The 23,519-nt window shown below is 40.6% G+C and overlaps 1 protein-coding gene across 1 annotated transcript; it reads left to right on the top strand.

Moving 5' to 3' along the window:
• Positions 1-446: 446 nt before the first annotated feature.
• On the top strand, positions 447-15,683 carry LOC311101553 (olfactory receptor 1D5-like; the record flags this gene model as incomplete). Its single annotated transcript, XM_084142687.1, has 3 exons — positions 447-868; positions 1,244-1,334; positions 15,498-15,683. The coding sequence occupies 3 exons, from the start codon at positions 447-449 to the stop codon at positions 15,681-15,683; spliced, it is 699 nt and encodes a 232-aa protein (XP_083998813.1).
• Between the last annotated feature and the right edge of the window lie 7,836 nt (positions 15,684-23,519).

Genomic DNA, 23,519 nt, shown 5'->3' on the forward strand with positions numbered 1-23,519 from the left:
TTTGCTGGGTTAATACATCAATAGAGTAAATATAATCAATTGAGTTGCTTGTCATAGACTAAATATAGATCCATCTCTATAGATTGGTTACATGTTGACACTGAAACTACAATCCCATGTGAGCATACACTATGATATATTTAGAGGCTAGCAGGACAAGTTATTGGAGCTGTATCCCTCTCTCAAGCAAGAAGACATTTCATGGACACAAGTTTCTTTATTTCTTTCACACCTCAGAAGTCTGACAATGTACAGATATTATCAGGATCTTTTTTTTTTTATAAGAGGGAAGATGTGAATTCGTTTTGCAAAAACTATTGTGTTTAGTCTGAGCCTAAACAGAATCAAATGATTCACACTTGAATTAATTCACATCCATACACACTCAAGCCTTGTAAGGACTAAGAATTGCTGCATTGACCAGAGGAAGAAAATTAAGAAAAGCTATGGAGAACTCAACCCAAGTCAAGTTATTTTATCTCTTTGGCTTACAAGAGACATTTAACAACAAATTGGTATATTTTATCTTGTCTCTTATCACATACCTTCTCATCATCACTGTGAATCTGACTCTGATCATAACAATCATTCAGGAGAAAGGCCTCCATGAGCCCATGTATATCTTTCTGTGTAATCTATGTGTGAATAGTTTGTATGGAACTGCAGGTTTCTACCCTAAGTTTTTACTGGACCTTCAGTCAGATGTTCAGGTGATATCTTATGGTGGATGTTTGACTCAAGCCTATGTAATATACACATCTGTCCTGTGTGAAATGTCTACTCTAACAGTGATGTCTTACGACAGGTATGTGGCAATATGCAGACCACTACTATACCATAACATTGTGACATCTTTAACTGTTAGAAAGTTACTCTTATTTTCTTGGTGTTATCCTTTATTTATAGCACTCATAATAGTTATTTTAGCCATCAGAATTCCTTTGTGTGGATCTCGCATTGATAAAATCTTCTGTGACATTCCATCTATACTGAAACATGCATGTTTACCCATTACCATGAATCCGATTTTGAACAAATGTATAATATGTGTTCATGTTTTACAGTTATTTTTAATTGTATTTTCTTACTGTCAGATTGTAAGGAATTGTGTAAAGTCAGCTAAGGGAAGGATTAAGTTCACACAGACATGTGTGCCACATTTAATAACAATGGTTATTTACATCACAGTAACCCTGTTTGACTCTCTGCAAGGGTGGAATAGTAATGTCAATATTACACTAAGTATGCGTAATGCAATGGCTGTACAATTCCTTGTTGTACCACCTGTCTTAAACCCTGTCATATATGGACTTAATCTCCAGCAGATCCGAAGGGCAGTTTTTAGAAATTGTAATGCACATAAAATCATTGATATGAAACGTTAGTTACATAGTCTTCCACAACAGGGACACTTCCTGATATCAGAAGTCAACAAAAAGAAACTTAAATTCTGCCAAAACTGTTTCAAGGTTAAACTGCACCTAATTTCTTGATTCCTGTCACCAAGGGCGCAACTTTGGTTTTAGAAGTGGGGGGGAAGGCAGGGACATAACCTGCCTGGGGGTACTCCCTACATTTTTTGGTGCATGTAATGCTAATTTCCTGCATTTCTACTAGTGCTGTACCTGACAAAAACTAATCTTGGTCAACCAAGAGTAGGCTTTTCTTTCAACCAATTGATTTGTCGACATTTTAAAATATGTATTTTTCCATATATAGACACACCCTATGTGCCAATTTATCTTACCATTTCTACAAATCTGCGTACCAGTTATAATTTTCATATGCACATTATCGTGGAACATTTTATTTTAATTTATAATAGTCTTCGTATCTCAAAACAATTGTCTGTGGTTAATCTACAATCTTAATCTAAATGAAAATGATACACATCTAAAAGTAACTTTTATTTCCATTGCCAACTATATAAAAATAGCCTACATAAAGCCAACACGTAAAAACATTGCAGCCTGCAGGAAGAAATTATCCTGATAAAAATAAATATCCTATGAATCATGTTGGCTACGCATGACCTGTCTGCAAGGAACTCAAGACATTGTATCAGCTATCAACTGGGTGAAGTATTTTATGATGTTTCCACTGGATCAGACCATTACATTTTTCCCTTTCACAACAAGTGGTTATCGAAAGGGAGAGAGATGGAAATATTGTTCAAATACTTTGAGGAACTATTGGCATTCTCATTTTATTCTAAAAACATACTTTGAGGTGAAGAAAAATTACTTTGAGAAGTTCCACAGCTCATTAGTGGTGGTGAGTTAAGGCAATCAGATATACTATCAGACATCCCCAAATGGGCACATTTATAGGCCTACAATTGCACGCAGGCCAGGTAGTGTCACGCCCTGGCTCTGGGGACACTGTTATGTTGAGCCAGGGTGTGTAGATCTATGTATTCTATTTCATGTTGGGAGTTCTAGTTTGCTTATTTCTATGTTGGCCTGAGTGACTCCCAATCAGAGGCAACGAGTGTCAGCTGTCAGCTGGTTGTCTCTGATTGGGAGCCATATTTAAACAGTCTGTTTTTCATTCGTGTTTGTGGGATTTTGTTTCTAGTCTGTTTATGGTAGACCGTGAACTGTCACGTATCGTTTGTTGTTTTGATCGTGTCTCTTAATAAAGAGTATGTTTGCCTGCAACGCTGCGCCTTGGTCCTCTATTCCCTACGACGAGCGTGACAGGTAGACTAGTACTACTTCTATATGGGTAATCAGGTGCGCGTCCTTACTCAACATTGACAGGAGAGTTTCAAACAAAAAATTATGAATAAATTGACAAGACTCGTAAAAGGAATGAAATAAACAAAAACTGGTTTCTCACAAGTGTAGTATAGGTTGTGAGTTCTGCAAAACACATGTCCACTCTGACATTGAGAACGGTAAATTACTTTAATAATAATATATTCAATGCATTAACAGAAATTACACGAACCAAATAAATGTTGCAGATTTGAAATGATGGGAATGAACGTTAAATGTAGGCTACTACTGGTGCTATTTGAAAAGGGGTATTGATAGGTATAGCAAACAATGCACAGAATGAAGTTATGAAACAATGAATACCCACAAAATGGAGAGATAGAGCGCATTCTGGAAAGAGACGTGCCTTGTGTGTCTGAGCCACAATCCCCATATTCTTGGACCGTGGCATCCCTGCGGCCTCCTCAATGGATTAGTCCACTGAGACAGGCGCAAATTAGATAGGTCTCGTGTGCCATAAAAAAATATATGTATATTTGTGACTGCTTGACTAAAGAAAATCTAATGTTTTCATTATAGACCCCTTTTGTCATATAGTATTCCATAAGGCACCCAGACCTTAACAAAGTTGCACAGTATACCCTTAATCTAGTATTAAGTGATACATAATTTGACATTTCTGCCATCCATTGTGACATTGTCGTAGGATAACCAACCTTCCAATTTTATGGCAATGCATTTCTTAGCTGCTATAAATGCTATGGTTACACAGTTTATTCTTATAACAGCCTCCGGTATCAACAATTCCAAGCAAACAAAAACAGGGAAAGTGAGAATCTGTAGACATACTGAGACAAAATAACATAGTCTCTGCCAGAATTCAGCCAGCCTTCACAAGCTCATAACATATGCAAATATGTTCCCCTTTGTGTTTTACAACTCCAGCAGAGGAATTACATTTCTGTGCATGATATTCAGTTTCACTGGCATATAGTATGTTCTATGGATGGTCCTAAATTGCAGTAATTTATGTCTGAAATTATATGAACATGACTGGGCATTCAAACATATCTGTATCCATTCATCATCATCAAAAGCGTCTCCCAGGTCTTCCTCACAGTTTTGTATGACATGTGGTCCTCTGTAGCTCAGCTGGTAGAGCACGGCGCTTGTAACACCAAGGTAGTGGGTTCGATCCCCGGGACCACCCATACACAAAAGAATAAATAATGTATGCACGCATGACTGTAATTCGCTTTGGATAACAGCGTCTGCTAAATGGCTTATTATTACATGTTTTGTGTCATCAGGAAACGCCTCTATCAACCCTTGATACAGTTTGGAAATCAACTTTAGAGGTTTGTCAGACTGCCTTAAAATAGTTTCAATCTTTGAAGCTTCTGGCTTGTCCAGTGCTTGCTGCACCGAGATAATAAAATGTTGCATCGGAAAAAGTTCACCTCAGCGGTCACAGACTGGTCTTCCCTGGCTGCTTGACCCTGCTGAGATCCCCGTCACCATCTGATCCTGCTCAGATGAGGCATGACAAAGAATTGACTTGGTGTACATTTATACATTATATATTATTATTATTATATAATAGAATCAATGGTTCAATAATTGAAATGACCATTATTCCCAGATCTCAGACTGTAGCCTACCCATCAACTCAAGATGGAACTTTGTATACATTCACTGATTGTTATAATATACTGCACAGTTCACCTCAGCTCTGTAGACTGGTCTTCCCTGGCTGTCTGACCCTGCTGGGACACACGTCACCATCTGATCCTGCTAAGACATGATGAGCATAGTGTTGTGTACTGACTGTGCACCATGACAGTGAAGCCTGTAAAGCTGTTTATACCATGTCAGTGTGATAAGTAGTGAATTGCTATACTGACTCTAATAAAAACTCACATTGCGCTGTCAAGAAACGTCCGAATATCGGCCTTCAATCGTTTGGCCGCTGGTTCCATTTCTTAAACGATTCCAAAAAGAAAGTATTTTTTAGGTTATTAAGTTGTGATAACGCATCTATCTATGTGCTCAAAACCAGGCCTCATCAGTGTATCTCAAAGTAAATAGATATTCACGACCACTTTGGAAGAAAATTCATTGTTTTATTGATACAATAACAATAATATGGATATAACTAGAAAGTATGGTTAAATGTATGCTACACATTTAGACTGATATAACGTGCTTAAACAAAACACAAGAAATACTGAACAGAAATCTAATATTCTGAATTTCTATTTATTCTATAAGTTTAACATATATTATATATTCATTCTGACAAAATGATTGTCTAAATTCACATTCGGACAATTCAAAAGTATGTATTTTTACTCTATTATGGCACAAAGTAGGGTATGTATAGCTTCAGGCAGTAAATCAAATGATTTACACTTGTCATTGGACAAACCTTGCATCTTGAGTTGGATTGACATATTGACTAGCCAACCATTGATTGTAGCTTTGTTGGCCCTTCCCTCTCTGATGTAGAGGTAGTGTTTTGCTTTTTTCTATTAGCATAACAGGATGGAAAATAGCCTACTATACAGAACTACATTGTTGCAGTATCGGGTTCAACTGAAGTGCAACATTCAATAAGAGACACCTCAAACTTTTATTTCAGTGACAGGGGTAGCTATGTTTGTTTAGCAACAATAGAGTAGCACATACAAGTGCAAGTAACATAAAAAGGTTTTCCAGTTCTCTGCATTGAGTTTCTTCTTAAAGTTACAGTTGAAGTCGGAAGTTTACATACACCTTAGCCAAATACATTTAAACTCAGTTTTTCAAAATTCCTGACATTTAATCCTAGTAAAAATTCCCTGTCTTAGCTCAGTTAGGATCACCACTTTATTTTAAGAATGTGAAATGTCAGAATAATAGTAGAGAGAACGATTTTTTTCAGCTTTTATATATTTCATCAAATTCCCAATGGTCAGAAGTTTACATACACTCAATTAGTATTTGGTAACTTTGCCTTTAAATTGTTTAACTTGGGTCAAACGATTCAGGTAGCCTTCCACAAGCTTCTCACAATAAGTTGAGTGAATTTTGTAGGCCTCCTTGCTCGCACACGCTTTTTTAGTTCTGCCCACAATTTTCTTTTTTCATCAGACCAGAGGACATTTCTCCAAAAAGTCTTTGTCACCATGTGCAGTTGCAAACCGTAGTCTGGCTTTTTTATGGAGGTTTTGGATCAGTGGCTTCTTCCTTGCTGAGCGGCCTTTCAGGTTATATCGATATAGGACATGTTTTACTGTTGAAATAGATACTTTTGTAAGTGTTTCCTCCAGCATCTTCACAAGGTCCTTTGCTGTTGTTCTGGGATTTATTTGCACTTTTCGCATCAAAGTACGTTAATCTCTAGGAGACAGAAAGCGTCTCCTTCCTGAGCTGTATGACGGCTGCGTGGTCCCATGGTGTTTATACTTGCAAACTACTGTTTGTACAGATGAACGTGGTACCTTCAGGCATTTGGAAATTGCTCCCAAGGCTGCACCTGACAATATTTTTTCGGAGGTCTTGGCTGATTTCTTTAAATTTTCCCATGATGTCAAGCAAAGAGGCACTGAGTTTGAAGGTAGGCCTTGAAATACATCCACAGGTACACCTCCAATTGACTCAGATGATGTCAATTAGCCTATCAGAAGCTTCTAAAGCCATGACATCATTTTCTGGAATTTTCAAAGCTGTTTAATGGCACAGTCAAATAAATCCCAGAACAGCAAAGGACCTTATGAAGATGCTGGAGGAAACAGGTACAAAAGTATACAGTGGGGGAAAAAAGTATTTAGTCAGCCACCAATTGTGCAAGTTCTCCCACTTAAAAAGATGAGAGAGGCCTGTAATTTTCATCATAGGTACACGTCAACTATGATAGACAAATTGAGAAGAAAATAATCCAGAAAATCACATTGTAGGATTTTTAATGAATTTATTTGCAAATTATGGTGGAAAATAAGTATTTGGTCACCTACAAACAAGCAAGATTTCTGGCTCTCACAGACCTGTAACAACTTCTTTAAGAGGCTCCTCTGTCCTCCACTCGTTACCTGTATTAATGGCACCTGTTTGAACTTGTTATCAGTATAAAAGACACCTGTCCATACACTCAATCAAACAGACTCCAACCTCTCCACAATGGAAACATCATGCTTTGGGGCTGTTTTTCTGCAAAGGGACCAGGACGACTGATCCGTGTAAAGGAAAGAATGAATGGGGCCATGTATCGTGAGATTTTGAGTGAAAACCTCCTTCCATCAGCAAGGGCATTGAAGATGAAACGTGGCTCTGTCTTTCAACATGACAATGATCCCAAACACACCGCCCGGGCAACGAAGGAGTGGCTTCGTAAGAAGCATTTCAAAGTCCTGGAGTGGCCTAGCCAGTCTCCAGATCTCAACCCCATAGAAAATCTTTGGAGGGAGTTGAAAGTCTGTGTTGCCCAGCGACAGCCCCAAAACATCACCGCTCTAGAGGAGATCTGCATGGAGGAATGGGCCAAAATACCAGCAACAGTGTGTGAAAACCTTGTGAAGACTTACAGAAAAAGTTTGACCTGTGTCGTTGCCAACAAAGGGTATATAACAAAGTATTGAGAAACTTTTGTTATTGACCAAAAACTTATTTTCCACCATAATTTGCAAATAAATTCATAAAAAATCCTACAATGTGATTTTTCTAAAATTTTGTCTGTCATAGTTGACGTGTACCTATGATGAAAATTACATACCTCTACATGCTTTGTAAGTAGGAAAACCTGCAAAATCGGCAGTGTATCAAATACTTGTTCTCCCCACTGTATATATACATATACTGCTGTGGTGTACACATTCGTCCACATAGGTCCACAAAACATCCCCCCTACAAAAAATACATACTGTGCTTTTTCAACATTTTGTTGTGTTACAGCCTGAACATAAAATTGATTCAATTGAGATTTTTTGTCACTGGCCTATACACAATACCCCATAATGTGAAAGTGGAATTATGTTGTTAGAAATGTTTACAAACTAACACATACAATTATCTGTAAGTTCCTTTAACCGAGCAGTGAATTTTAAGCACAGATTTGACCACAAAGACCAGGAAGGTTTTCCAATGCCTCGAACAAAGAAGTACAGTCGTGGTCAAAAGTTTTGAGAATTACACAAGTATTGATCTTCACAAAGTTTGCTGCTTCAGTGTTATGAGATATTTTTGTCAGATATTACTATGGTATACTGAAGTATAATTACAAGCATTTCATAAGTGTCCAAGGCTTTTATTGACAATTACATTAAGTTTATGCAAAGAGTCAATATTTGCCACATCCTGACTGATGGCAGCCCATTCTTGCATAATCAATGCTTGGAGTTTGTCAGAATTTGTGGGTTTCTTGAGGATCGACCACACGTTCTCAATGGGATTAAGGTCTGGGGAGTTTCCTGGCCATGGACCCAAAATGTTGATGTTTTGTTCCCCGAGCCACTTAGTTATCACTTTTGCCTTATGCCAATGTCCTCCATCATGCTGGAAAAGGCATTGGTCGTCACCAAACTGTTCTTGGATGGTTGGGAGAAGTTGCTCTCGGAGGATGTGTTGGTACCATTCTTTATTCATGGCTGTGTTCTTAGGCAAAATTGTGAATGAGCCCACTCCCTTGGCTGAGAAGCAACCCCACACATGAATGGTCTCAGGATGCTTTACTGTTGGCATGACACAGGACTGATGGTAGCGCTCACCTTGTCTTCTCCAGACAAGGTGTTTTCCGGATGCCCCAAACAATCGGAAAGGGGATTCATCAGAGAAAATGACTTTACCCCAGTCCTCAGCAGTCCAATCCCTGTACCTTTTGCAGAATATCAGTCTGTCCCTGATGTTTTTGTGGCTTCTTTGCTGCCCTTCTTGACACCAGGCCATCCTCCAAAAGTCTTCACCTCACTGTGCGTGCAAATGCACTCACACCTGCCTGCTGCCATTCCTGAGCAAGATCTGCACTGGTGGTGCCCCGATCCTGCAGCTGAATCAACTTTAGGAGACGGTCCTGGCGCTTGCTGGACTTTCTTGGGCGCCCTGACGCCTTCTTCACAACAATTGAACCTCTCTCCTTGAAGTTCTTGATGATCCGATACATGGTTGATTTAGGTACAATCTTACTAGCAGCAATATCCTTGCCTGTGAAGCCCTTTTTGTGCAAAGCAATGAGGACGGCACGTGTTTCCTTGCAGGTAACAGAGGAAGAACAATGATTTCAAGCACCACCCTCCTTTTAAAGCTTCCAGTCTGTTATTCTAACTCGATCAGCATGACAGAGTGATCTCCAGCCTTGTCCTCATCAACACTGTCACCTGTGTTAACGAGAGAATCACTGACATGATGGCAGCTGGTCCTTTTGTGGCAGGGCTGAAATGTACATTTTGGTCATTTAGCAGAGGCTCTTGTCCAGAGCAACTTACAGGAGCAATTAGGGTTAAGTGCCTTGCTCAAGGGCACAGACAGATTTTTCACCTAGTCAGCTCGGCGATTAGAACCAGCGACCTTTCGGTTACTGGCACAACGCTCTTAACCACTAAGCTACCTACCGCCCCAGTGGAAATGTTTTTGGGGGATTAAGTTCATTTTCATGGCAAAGAGGGACTTTGCAATTAATTGCAATTCATCTGATCACTCTTCATGACATTCTGGAGTATATTCAAATTGCCATCATCAAAACTGAGGCAGCAGACTTTGTGAAAATTAGTATTTCTGTCATTCTCAAAACTTTTGACCATGACTGTAGATGGTAGGTGGGTAAAACAAAAAGAGACATTGAATATCCCTTTGAGCTTGGTGAAGTTATTAATTACACTTTGGATGGCGTGTCAATACACCCAGTCACTACAAAGATACAGGCGTCCTTCCTAACTCAGTTGCCAGAGAGGAAGGAAACTGATCAAGGATTTTACTATGAGGCCAATGATGACTTTACAATAGTTACAGAGTTTAATGGCTGTGAAAGGAGAAAACTGAGGATTGATCAACTACATTGTTGTTACTCCACAATGCTAACCTAAATGACAGAGTTAAAAGAAGGAAGCCCGTACAGAATAAAAATATTCCAAACATGCATCCTGTTTTCAATAAACGTCTAGAGTCGACTTGATGCTAAGTAACATAATTTTGAAAATCCCCATCTAAATCCGTCAACGCTAGAGATATCTGTTTTTTGCATTGAATGCGTCTCAATCCACTGCATCCACTGATGTCAAACTTCTGCGTCTGCGGTGAAAGGTGGCAGAGCTAGAGCAGTGTTTGTCAGACCATGAGACATCCCGAAAATCGGTCTTCTCACGAAAACGTCTGTAGTCTCCGGTTTGGTCTATAAATTATTATGACCACTCTATGGAAAGATGAGACTCTCTACGACCCCCTCAAGTGTCAGTGGACTTGTCTGAAGCTGGTACCATCGATGTGCCAACTTCTGGTTGTAGCGTCCGAAACGTTTGGGCTATAAACTAATGTGACCCCACTGTGGAAAGGGGAGATTCTCGATTTTGCTCTATGGCCCCCACAAGTGTCACAGGACTCGTCTGAAGGTAACTGGTACTGGGTTTAAAAAATGAATGGAAGTATGGAGGTCGTTTTCTGTCTAACCCATAAAAGGGGTTAAATATGTTTTTAAAAAACAAAAGTAAGTCCTGAGATTTCTTATATCTCCTAGACACTTCAAAACCTTATTCCTCATGATTTATTTTTGGACTCTCTTTTTTGCCATTTTATGAATTTGTTATTCAATGCGCTTCAATGGTATTTGGTACTAAAGGCCAAATTCAATATTTTGTCGAACCGTTTTTTTATAAATGTATTTGATACCTAAAGCGGTTATAAAATTAAAAATCCAATAGCTAAATGACCCATTTTAATACAATTCCATATGTCAGCTTATAAATGGAAGAAGTTTGGAACTACCAAGAATCTTCCTAGAGCTGAACGCCTGGCCAAACTGAGCAATCGGGGGAGAAGGGCCTTGGTCAAGGAGGTGACCAAGAACCCGATGGTCACTCTGACAGAGCTCCAGAGTTCCACTGTGGAGATGGGAGAAACTTCCAGAAGGACAACCATCTCTGCAGCACTCTACCGATCAGGCCTTTATGATGGAGTGGCCAGACAGAAGCCACTCCTCAGTAAAAGGCACATGACAGCCCGCTTGGAGTTTGCCAAAAGGCACCTAAAGGACTCTCAGACCATGAGAAACAAGATTCTCTGGTCTGATGAAACCAGGATTGAACCCTTTGGCCTGAATGCCAAGTGTCACGTCTGGAGGAAACCTGGCACCATTCCCATGGAGAAGCATGATGGTGGCAGCATCATGCTGTGGGGATGTTTTTCAGTGGCAGGGACTGGGAGACTAGTCAGGATCGAGGGAAAGATGAACAGAGAAAAGTATGAAGAGATCCTTGATGAAAACCTGCTCCAGTGCGCTCAGGACCTCAGATTGGGGGGTGAAGATTCACCTTCCAACAGGACAACAACCCTAAGCTCACAGCCAAGACAACACAGGAGTGGCTTTGGGACAAGTTTCTGAATGTCCTTGAGTGGCCCAGCCAGGGCCCAGACTTGAACCCGATCGAACATCTCTGGAGAGACCTGAATATAGCTGTGCAGCGAAGCTCCCCATCCATCCTGACAGAGCTTGAGAGGATCTGCAGTGAAGAATGGAAGAAACTCCCCAAATACAGGTGTGCCAAACTTGTAGCGTCATACCAAGAAGACTCGAGGTTGTAATCGCTGCTAAAGGTGCTTCAACATAGTACTGAGTAAAGGGTCTGAATACCTATGTAAATGTGATATATTTCCGTAAAAAAATTGTAATACATTTGCTAAAATTTCTAAGAACCTGGTTATGCTTTGTCGTTATTGTCAATTTTAGAATAAGGCTGTACCTTAACAAAATGTGAAAAAATTCAAGGGGTCTGAATACTTTCCGAATGCACTGTATATCCTGAATACAAGGCATTATGTTTGGGGCAAATCTGATTCAAAAGTTCAACGGGCGTGTGATGGCATGCACAAGCAAGATGAAACATCATCGCGCGAGCAAACACTTGAGTCGAGAGAGAACGAGGCCAGCGTGGTCCACGCAAATTAAACTTGAGAGTGTGACTTTGAGCGAGCACAAGTGAATTTCCGCATGCAGTACATCTTTTGAGAGCAAAGATTTTGGTTGGCCGGAAGAAATACTTACTACATGTCAAGGCTCAGAAATTATGCACTCTCACAAATACGCTGAGACTCAGATTTTTCACTTTAAAATATACTGAACAAAAATATTTTCCATACGCACAAAAAGTGTATTTCTCTCAAATGTTGTGGACAAATTTGTTTACATCACTATTAGTGAGCATTTCTCCTTTGACAAGATAATCCATCCACCCGACAGGTGTGGCATATCAAGAAGCTGATTAAACAGCATGATCATTACACAGGTGCACTTTGTGCTGGGAACAATAAAAGGCCACTCTAAAATGTCCAGTGTTGTCACACAACACAATGCCACAGATGTTTTAAGTTATGAGGGAACGTACAGTAGGCATGCTGACTGCAGGAATGTCCAACAGAGCTGTTGCCAGATAATTTAATGTTATTTTCCCTACCATAAGACGCCTCTAACGTTGTTTAAGAGAATTTGGTAGCACATCCAACCGACCTCACAACCGCAGACCACATGTGACCATGCCAGCAAGGACCTCCACATCCGGCTTCTTCACCTGCGGGATCGTCTGAGACCAGCCACCCAGACAGCTGATGAAACTGTGGGTTTGCACAACCAAATAATTTTTGCACAGACTGTCAGAAACCGTCTCAGGGAAGCTCATCTGCGTGCTTGTCTTCCTCACCAGGGTCTTGATCTGACCATTTGTCGTTTGGCGTTGTAACTGACTAAAGTGGGCAAATGCTCACGTTCGATGGCCACTGGCACGCTGGAGAAGTGTGCTCTTCATGGATGAATCCCGGTTTCAACTGCACCGTGCAGATGGCAGACAGCGTGTTTTGCGTTGTGTGGGCGAGTGGTTTGCGGATGTCAACGTTGTGAACAGAGTGCCCCATGGTGGAGTTGGGGTTATGGTATTGGCAGGCATAAGCTACGGACAATGAACACAATGGCATTTTATCGATGCTAATTTGAATGCAAAGAGATACCATGATGAGATCCCATTGACGTGCCATTCATCCGCCGCCATCACCTCATGTTTCAGCATGATAATGCACGGCCCCATGTCGCAAGGATCTGTACACAATTCCTGGAAGCTGAACATGTGCCAGTTCTTCCATGGCCTGCATACTCACCAGACCCATTGAGCATGTTTGGGATGCTCTGGATCGACGTGTACGACAGCGTGTTGCAGTTCCCGCCAATATCCAGCAACTTTGTATAGCCATTGAAGAGGAGTGGGACAACATTCCACAGGCCACAATCAACAGACTGAACAACTCTATGAGAAGGAGATGTGTTGTGCTGTATGAGGCAAATGGTTTTCACACCAGATACTGACTGGTTATCTGATCCTACTTTTTTTTAAAGGAATCTGTGACCAACAGATGCATATCTGTATTACCAGTCATGTGAAATCCATAGATTCGGTTCTAATGAATTTATTTAAATTGGCTAATTTCTTTATATGAACTGTAACTTAGTAATATCTTTGAAATTGTTGCATGTTGTGTTAATATTTTTGTTCAGTGTATACAGCATGTCAAACAAACCAATGATTGCACATTGTGCAATCATGTGCCCTTGAGCAAGGCACTTAACCCTAATTGCTCCTGTAAGTCGCTCTGGATAAGAGCGTCTGCTAAATGACTAAAATGTAATGTAAATGTTGCAAGAAGTCCTTGTGCATATACAGTGGGGAGAATAAGTATTTGATACACTGCCGATTTTGCAGGTTTTCCTACTTACATAGCATGTAGAGGTCTGTAATTTTTATCATAGGTACACTTCAACTGTGAGAGACGGAATCTAAAACAAAAATCCAGAAAATCACATTGTATGATTTTTAAGTAATTAATTTGCATTTTATTGCATGACATAAGTATTTGATACATCAGAAAAGCAGAACTTAATATTTGGTACAGAAACCTTTGTTTGCAATTACAGAGATCATACGTTTCCTGTAGGTCTTGACCAGGTTGGCACACACTGCAGCAGGGATTTTGGCCCACTCCTCCATACAGACCTTCTCCAGATCCTTCAGGTTTCGGGGCTGTCGCTGGGCAATACGGACTTTCAGCTCCCTCCAAAGATTTTCTATTGGGTTCAGGTCTGGAGACTGGCTAGGCCACTCCAGGACCTTGAGATGCTTCTTAGGGAGCCACTCCTTAGTTGCCCTGGCTGTGTGTTTTGGGTCGTTGTCAGGCTGGAAGACCCAGCCACGACCCAACTTCAATGCTCTTACTGAGGGAAGGAGGTTGTTGGCCAAGATCTCGCGATACATGGCCCCATCCATCCTCCCCTCAATACGGTGCAGTCGTCCTGTCCCCTTTGCAGAAAAGCATCCACAAAGAATGATGTTTCCACCTCCATGCTTCATGGTTGGGATGGTGTTCTTGGGGTTGTACTCATCCTTCTTCTTCCTCCAAACACGGCAAGTGGAGTTTAGACCAAAAAGCTCAATTTTTGTCTCATCAGACCACATGACCTTCTCCCATTCCTCCTCTGGATCATCCAGATGGTCATTGGCAAACTTCAGGCGGGCCTTGACATGTGCTGGCTTGAGCAGGGGGACCTTGCGTGCGCTGCAGGATTTTAATCCATGACGGCGTAGTGTGTTACTAATGGTTTTCTTTGAAACTGTGGTCCCAGCTCTCTTCAGGTCATTGACCAGGTCCTGCTGTGTAGTTCTGGGCTGATTCCTAACCTTCCTCATGATCAATGATGCCCCACGAGGTGAGATCTTGCATGTAGCCCCAGACCGAGGGTGATTGACCGTCATCTTGAACTTCTTCCATTTTCTAATAATTGCGGCAACAGTTTTTGCCTTCTCACCAAGCTGCTTGCCTATTGTCCTGTAGCCCATCCCAGCCTTGTGTAGGTCTATATTTTTATCCCTGATGTCCTTACACAGCTCTCTGGTCTTGGCCATTGTGGAGAGGTTGGAGTCTGTTTGATTGAGTGTGTGGACAGGTGTCTTTTATACAGGTAACGAGTTCAAGCAGGTGCAGTTAATACAGGTAATGAGTGGAGAACAGGAGGGCTTCTTAAAGAAAAACGAACAGGTCTGTGAGAGCCGGAATTCTTACTGGTTGGTAGGTGATCAAATACTTATGTCATGCAATAAAATGCAAATTAATTACTTAAAAATCATACAATGTGATTTTCTGGATTTTTGTTTTAGATTCAGTCTCTCACAGTTGAAATGTACCTATGATAAAAAATGACAGACCTCTACATGCTTTGTAATTAGGAAAACCTGCAAAATCGGCAGTGTATCAAATACTTGTTCTCCCCACTGTAGTTGTATAGTTTGTTTCACTTTGAAATCTTTGTTTTTTGTTTGACATACATTTTAAAGTGAAAATCCTGAGTGTCAGCATCACTCTGTACCGTGGAATTGCCCTATAGCTCGGCTCAGTCCAGTCCCATATCTTGTGTTATCACTTATTTGGCTAAATTATTATCCATAGTTGCCTCTTTTGATACAGCTACATCAGTCTTATAATGGACTGTTACCTTCAATGCAACATTAAGATGTTGAAACATTTAAACTCCAATTGAACTCTGTGACTATCACGGCTCAGGATATGACCCAGATGCAGACACAGGAGGCGGATGGCACGGTTCTCAGAATATTTATTATCACAAAGGGTCAGGCAAAAGGGCAGGTCGAGGGCAAGCAGAGGTTCGTAATCCAAGGAAGAGTCAACAAGGGACAGAACGCCAGGCAGGCTCAGGGCAGGCAGAAACGTCTGAACCGGGAAGACTAGAAAACCAAACTAGAGAGTAGGTAACACACGGAAAACACGCTGGGACGACTTGACGAGACAAGACGAACTGGCAACAGACAAACAGAAAACACAGGTATAAATACACAGGGGATAATGGGGGAAAAATAGGAGACACCTGGTGGGGGATGGAGACAAGCACAAGACAGGTGAAACATATCAGGGTGTGACAGTGACATTTTCTGACATCTTATTTTCCTCTCTCTCACTCCAGTTGTTCTCAGGAGACAGGCTCTTTCCATGACATAGACTATCCAGGTGAAGGCTATGATCCCTTATTGATATCACTTGTTAAATCCACTTCAATCAGTGTAGATTAAGGGGAGGAGACAGGTTAAAGAAGGGTTTTAAACCTTGAAACAATTGAGACATGGTTTTTATATGTGTGCCATTGAGGGTGAATGGGCAAGACAAAATATTTAAGTGCCTTTGAACAGGGTATTGTAGTAGGTGCCAGGAGCACTGGTTTGAGTTTGTCAAGAACTGCAATGCAGAGTTGATTAAAAAAAGAGTTAATACAAAAATGTGTTAATAAAAAAATAAAATAATAATGTTCCACCACTAGGGCTGTTATGGTGACAATATTACCGCCACACAGCGGTCACGAGTCATGATGGCAGTCAAATTCCACGGTAATTAGTCTTCTCCAAGCTCTGATGCTGCTGATGGTCATTATTAGCCTACCAAACTTGCTAACTGCCTTGTACTCAGGACTCTATTGTTCCTCTAATGACTCTGGCACCAATGTAAATGTAAACGAAAATCTAATCAAACACTTCATGAGAGCCCATGAGCTCATGTTGTGCACCATTTCTATATGCTATGCAATTGCTTGACAAAACAGAGTGATGGCCTCTATTAAAAAGAGGAGGATCCCATCAGCTTTTAATAGGCTAGGCCTACTATATAAGCACATTGCTTCTCTTCACAACAGGAGTATAGCCTACCTGGCTGGCATAAAAATGAACCACGGGAATAGCATCCTCCATTTGCTATTTAAGTGCATAGATGACATGTATTTCTTCCCCCTGCCCCTGTTTAGAGACAGGTGCATGATAATGGTCCACATTTATTATTTAGTAAATGTAAAGACAAGATGAAATCAAGAATAGTCTGATGGGTGACAATATTAGCATATCCCTTGTGAATGATGCCCAGCTTAAGGCAAGATGCCTTTTTTATTTTTACTTTTTCAAATCATAGTCTCACACCTCATGTAGCCTAGCCCATAGGCCTATATGTTTTGATAAGGTTTGTATCACAACTAAAGTGGCCAAATAACTTGTTAAAATTAAGCACATTAATCCATTTTACAACAGTAAGTAACTTGAGTTTCAAGTTTGGGGAAGATAATTTTCACTCTAAAAATGCACCTTTACAGTAAAAGCATTACATGCAAATTCGCATTTGCAGTCACTTTTGAGAATGGTGTTTACCTGCTAATTCGCCTTATAGCCTACTGCCAAGTGCACATTGCTGAGCTTATAATGTGAAGAAGTAGACTAATAGTTTATCAACATTTTAAGCTAAATGTTCTGATCTGTTGCGTCAGCCTCATTACTTAAAAAAGGTTTGTTGATGCTAGTAGTTGTATTAATTTGTGATCTATCGCATCCCACAACTGTCCCAGAGTATGTTTGGAATATTTATTTTGTGCACAGAATAGGTCAACTTTTGTACAATGGTGGAGAGTAGATTGACATAGGCTAGTGCTTTTGCTGTTCGTTAGGCCTACTCATCTTGTTGGCTGACGAAAAGTAAATGTGGGCAGTTCTTCCAATATCTTCAATATGCGCTTTTTTAATTGGATAAGGATGTGCACAGTTGCGTCCCCGATGTGTCTGTCGTCACTTGTAGCCTGTGAGAAAGAACTGATAATGTGACGGAGAGCCATGTAAGTGAGAGGTTCTTCGGAGTGCCAGCCAGGAGAAGGGAATTATAAATATTATATTCAGCCCAAGGGCACAACGACCACTGGCCGCAAAAGGCATGGAATTTTTTTGGGGTTCTTACAGCCACACAAAAGGGATGCCGCCGGGAAATTCGAGGCATCATCAAGTGCTTGTAAAATTGTGCATGAGAGACTGATGACGTGTGTACAGCCTGCACAAAAAAACAAAGCAGAGCTCATGCCTTTCATGCAACTTTTTTCAAATCATCATTAGAGTCGCATCATGCAGCCTTAGAATGTATAAAAAATCAACACATATAGCGCAACATTTGTATCACAACTAAAGTTACATAAATAACTCTAAATTAAGCATATAGGACTACTTGTTTCTTTGTTAACCGCTCTACACAGAATAGCCTCAACACAGAATAGCCGCATGTGCACACTCCCCTCAAAGATTTTGGAGAAAATATCATTTTTATTTTATTCAGCTATGTTCAATTGTATTATTCATACTATAATATAATATAAAATAATGCCACGAATTCTAAGCAAATCTTGTCTGATAAATTAACTAGTGTAGCCCACAGCCATATGGCATAGCCAGATTAGGGCCTAACATAAGGACAACTCAGAGTATACTATTCTGTTCTTCTGAAATAAACTACATTTCTATAATAATAATGAATATATTGTGATGGTTTGGGCTATATTACATGGATTTATTAGACTTTTTTAAATGTAGATGTTCGAAAGGTCTGCATCAGTGGCTTGTAGGACGTGTGGAAGCCAGGAGATGCTAAATGTGTTTACGTCAATTACTGTGAGACCAGCAGTTATTTGCTCGACAATCACAGGCTGACAAAATGTCATGACCTTTCAATCTGAAAACCTCCCTCTCCTGCTGCGCTACGATGTAAGGATTGCAGACATGTGCTTTGTCAGTGGCTGTGATGTAGGGTTCAGTCAGGAGTTGATGGAAAGTCAGAAGAGAGAATTTAATGGTAGGAGGGACATCCCAGCTTCAAGTGGTGTCAGATTTCACATCCTACTTCACACAAGCAGAAGAAATATACTACTGTGTCTTTGAGAATCAGGGCTATTGCTCAATGCAAGCCATTTTGATCAACGGTGTCCACAGATCGACTTATAAGCGAAAATGCAGGAACCGGTACCAGAACCACGCAGATCCCCTAAACAGGGGACTTTACATCTAAGAGGTTTTAAAACAATCAAATCACAAAGAACAAATAACCTAAATTGATAATTCCCTGACTTGTTGATTCAGTGATAGATTTGACCACATCTATAATATACAGTGCATTTCGAAAGTATTCAGACTCCTTGACTTTTTCAACATTGTGTTACATTACAGCCTTATTCTAAAATGGATTAAATCGTTTTTTTTCTTCATGAATTTACACACAATACCCCATAATGACAAAGCAAAACTGGCTTTTAGAATTTTTGCAAATGTTTATCTAAATATAAAACTGAAAAATCACCTTTGGCAGCGATTACAGCCACAAGTCTTCTTGGGTATGATGCTACAAGCTTGGCACACCTGTATTTGGGGAGTTTCTCCCATTCTTCTGCAGATCCTCTCAAGCTCTGTCAGGTTGGATGGGGAGCGTCGCTGCACAGCTCCTTTCTGGTCTATCCAGATACAGTGGGGAAAAAAAGTATTTAGTCAGCCACCAATTGTGCAAGTTCTCCCACTTAAAAAGATGAGAGAGGCCTGTAATTTTTATCATAGGTACACGTCAACTATGAGGGACAAAATGAGAAAGAAAAATCCAGAAAATCACATTGTAGGATTTTTAATGAATTTATTTGCAAAATATGGTGGAAAATAAGTATTTGGTCAATAACAAAAGTTTCTCAATACTTTGTTATATACACTTTGTTGGCAATGACACAGGTCAAACGTTTTCTGTAAGTCTTCACAAGGTTTTCACACACTGTTGCTGGTATTTTGGCCCATTCCTCCATGCAGATCTCCTCTAGAGCAGTGATGTTTTGGGGCTGTCGCTGGGCAACACGGACTTTCAACTCCCTCCAAAGATTTTCTATGGGGTTGAGATCTGGAGACTGGCTAGACCACTCCAGGACCTTGAAATGCTTCTTACGAAGCCACTCCTTCGTTGCCCGGGTGGTGTGTTTGGGATCATTGTCATGCTGAAAGACCCAGCCACGTTTCATCTTCAATGCCCTTGCTGATGGAAGGAGGTTTTCACTCAAAATCTCACGATACATGGCCCCATTCATTCTTTCCTTTACACGGATCAGTCGTCCTGGTCCCTTTGCAGAAAAACAGCCCCAAAGCATGATGTTTCCACCCCCATGCTTCACAGTAGGTATGGTGTTCTTTGGATGCAACTCAGCATTCTTTGTCCTCCAAACACGAGGAGTTGAGTTTTTACCAAAAAGTTATATTTTGGTTTCATCTGACCATATAACATTCTCCCAATCCTCTTCTGGATCATCCAAATGCACTTCAGACGGGCCTGGACATGTACTGGCTTAAGCAGGGGGACACGTCTCGCACTGCAGGATTTGAGTCCCTGGCGGCGTAGTGTGTTACTGATGGTTGGCTTTGTTACTTTGGTCCCAGCTCTCTGCAGGTCATTCACTAGGTCCCCCCGTGTGGTTCTGGGATTTTTGCTCACCGTTCTTGTGATCATTTTGACCCCACGGGGTGAGATCTTGCGTGGAACCCCAGATCGAGGGAGATTATCAGTGGTCTTGTATGTCTTCCATTTCCTAATAATTGCTCCCACAGTTGATTTCTTCAAACCAAGCTGCTTACCTATTGCAGATTCAGTCTTCCCAGCCTAGTGCAGGTCTACAATTTTGTTTTTGGTGTCCTTTGACAGCTCTTTGGTCTTGGCCATTGTGAAGTTTGGAGTGTGACTGTTTGAGGTTGTGGACAGGTGTATTTTATACTGATAACAAGTTCAAACAGGTGCCATTAATACAGGTAACGAGTGGAGGACAGAGGAGCCTCTGAAAGAAGAAGTTACAGGTCTGTGAGAGCCAGAAATCTTGCTTGTTTGTAGGTGACCAAATACTTATTTTCCACCATAATTTGCAAATAAATTCATAAAAAATCCTACAATGGGATTTTCTGGATTTTTTTTTCTCAATTTGTCTGTCATCGTTGACATGTACCTATGATGAAAATTACAGGCCTCTCTCATCTTTTTAAGTGGGAGAACTTGCACAATTGGTGGCTGACTAAATACTTTTTTGCCCCACTGTATGTTCAATCGGGTTCAAGTCCAGGCTCTGGCTGGGCCACTCAAGGGCATTCAGAGACTTGTCCCGAAGCCACTCCTGCGTTGTCTTGACTGTGTACCTAGAGTCGTTGTCCTGTTGGAAGGTGAACCTTTGCCCCAGTCTGAGGTCCTGAGCACTCTGGAGAAGATTTTCATCAATGTTATCTCTGTACTTTCCCTCGATCCTGACTAGTCACCCAGTCCCTGCCACTGAAAAACATCCCCACAGCATGATGCTGCCACCATCATGCTTCTCCATAGGGATGGTGCCAGGTTTTCAGGCCAAAGACTTCAATCATGGTTTCATCAGACCAGAGAACCTTGTTTCTAATGGTCTGAGAGTCCTTTAGATGCGTTTTGGCAAACTCCAAGCGAACTGTCATGTGCCTTTTACTGAGGACTGGCTTCCGTCTGGCCACTCTACCATAAAGGTCTGATTGGTGGAGTGCTGCAGAGATGGTTGTCCTTCTGGAAGATTCTCCAATCTCCACAGAGGAGCTCTGTCAGAGTGACCATCAGGTTCTTGATCACCTCCCTGACCAAGGCCCTCTTCCCCCGATTGCTCAGTATGGCCGGAGATTGATGAGGAGAAAATATAATTTAATCAATTTTAGAATAAGGCTGTACCGTAACAAAATTAAGGGGTCTGAATACATTCCGAATGCACAGTATATACCACTATAGACAGCTTTAAAGTCTCCTGATAAAATAATTCATAGCCTAAATCAAACAATATTATACTTTGCATCCTGCACTTACTACATTCAAATGCAAAATAATACATGTAAAGTATGCTAAATCCAAAATTAAGACAATTCATTTTTATTCCATGATGAACTGCTTAAACTAAGCTCCTCAATTGATTGTTGTACTTGTGAGATAAAAAAATAAATAACCTGCCATGGTGTGATATGCAAATGGTCACCAATAACTGGGGGAAATTAAAGATATTCTCAGAGTCAAGGAAACTATATAGAGAAAAACAGACTCCTATTTGAAACACAGGCCCTCCAGGGTGTTGAAAGCCTTTCTTAAATTATATAGAAATACAATAATTAATAGAGAGTAGTACATTAAACAGGGCATGTCTATCGGATGTGAAATGGCTAGCTAGTTGGCGGTATGCGCTAGAGTACAATTAGTGATGTCACTTGCTCTAAGACCTAGAAGTAGTTGTTTCCCTTCCTCTGCAAGGGCCGCGGCTTTTGTGGAGTGACTGGTAATGATGCCTTGTGGGTGACGGTTATCTATGTCTTCACGTCGTTTACTAACATTGGAGTAAATAAAAGCGTATATTTTGGGTTCAGAGGGTTATACTATAAATGCAGGATTACAAACATTGGAGTAAGAAAAGCTTATATTTGGAGTTCAGAGGGTTATACTTCAAAGCAGCTATCCAGCTAACATGCCTAAATATTCGTATAACTTTTTGTGAAAGATAAGCCTGAAATGGGCTTGGTCTAATTGATTAATAAAACAAGAATACATATCTAAGTTTAGCTTTGTTAATGAACCAGAAAATAAATAGTTTCTGGTTGCTTATCAAAGTTAGCTGTCATTGATCTTGCTTTGTAGTATACCCCTCTGATGGGGTACGACAGTTGAACTAAGATCATGAGGCATTTATAAGTTATATTCTTCAAGAATCAGTGGGTGTATATCATTAATCTATAAGTCAAAAATTGGATGTAACATCTAAGGCCAGGCACCACACCCTCATAGCATTAAAAAAAAAACTTTATTATATCACCATCAACTTTTATCAGTTTAATGTAGACACAAATATAATACTTTTTTGTATTACAAATGTTCTGAGATATTTTATTAAAATGTGCAAATGAGGCGCTGTCTTATTAAATCAGACGGCTCATTCATCATAAAACCCACTGATATTGCCAACTACTTTAATACTTTTTTAATTGGCAAGATTAGCAAACTTAGGCATGACATGCCAGCAACAAATTCTGAAGCCACACATCCAAGTATAACTGACCAAATTATTATAGACAAGCATTGTAATTTTGAATAATGCCAGATGCCGCTTGTGTCCACCTCTGACACTGCAAAAACAACCGCTATGCGGATGTCTGCTAAAGCGGATCTGATTGAATAGAGCCCTAACTTGAATCAGTTGTAGTCCTAAGACAATCAATCAATCAATCAATTTTATTTTATATAGCCCTTCTTACATCAGCTAATATCTCGAAGTGCTGTACAGAAACCCAGCCTAAAACCCCAAACAGCTAGTAATGCAGGTGTAGAAGCACGGTGGCTAGGAAAAACTCCCTAGAAAGGCAAAACCTAGGAAGAAACCTAGAGAGGAACCAGGCTATGAGGGGTGGCCAGTCCTCTTCTGGCTGTGCCGGGTGGAGATTATAACAGAACCATGCCAAGATGTTCAAAAATGTTCATAAGTGACAAGCATGGTCAAATAATAATCAGGAATAAATCTCAGTTGGCTTTTCATAGCCGATCATTAAGAGTTTAAAACAGCAGGTCTGGGACAGGTAGGGGTTCCATAACCGCAGGCAGAACAGTTTAAACTGGAATAGCAGCAAGGCCAGGCGGACTGGGGACAGCAAGTAGTCACCACGGCCGGTAGTCCCGACGTATGGTCCTAGGGCTCAGGTCTCTCAGTTGGCTTTTCAT

Source organism: Coregonus lavaretus (assembly GCF_964263955.1).
Source record: "Coregonus lavaretus genome assembly, chromosome: 26".
Classification (NCBI taxonomy): Eukaryota; Metazoa; Chordata; class Actinopteri; order Salmoniformes; family Salmonidae; genus Coregonus; species Coregonus lavaretus.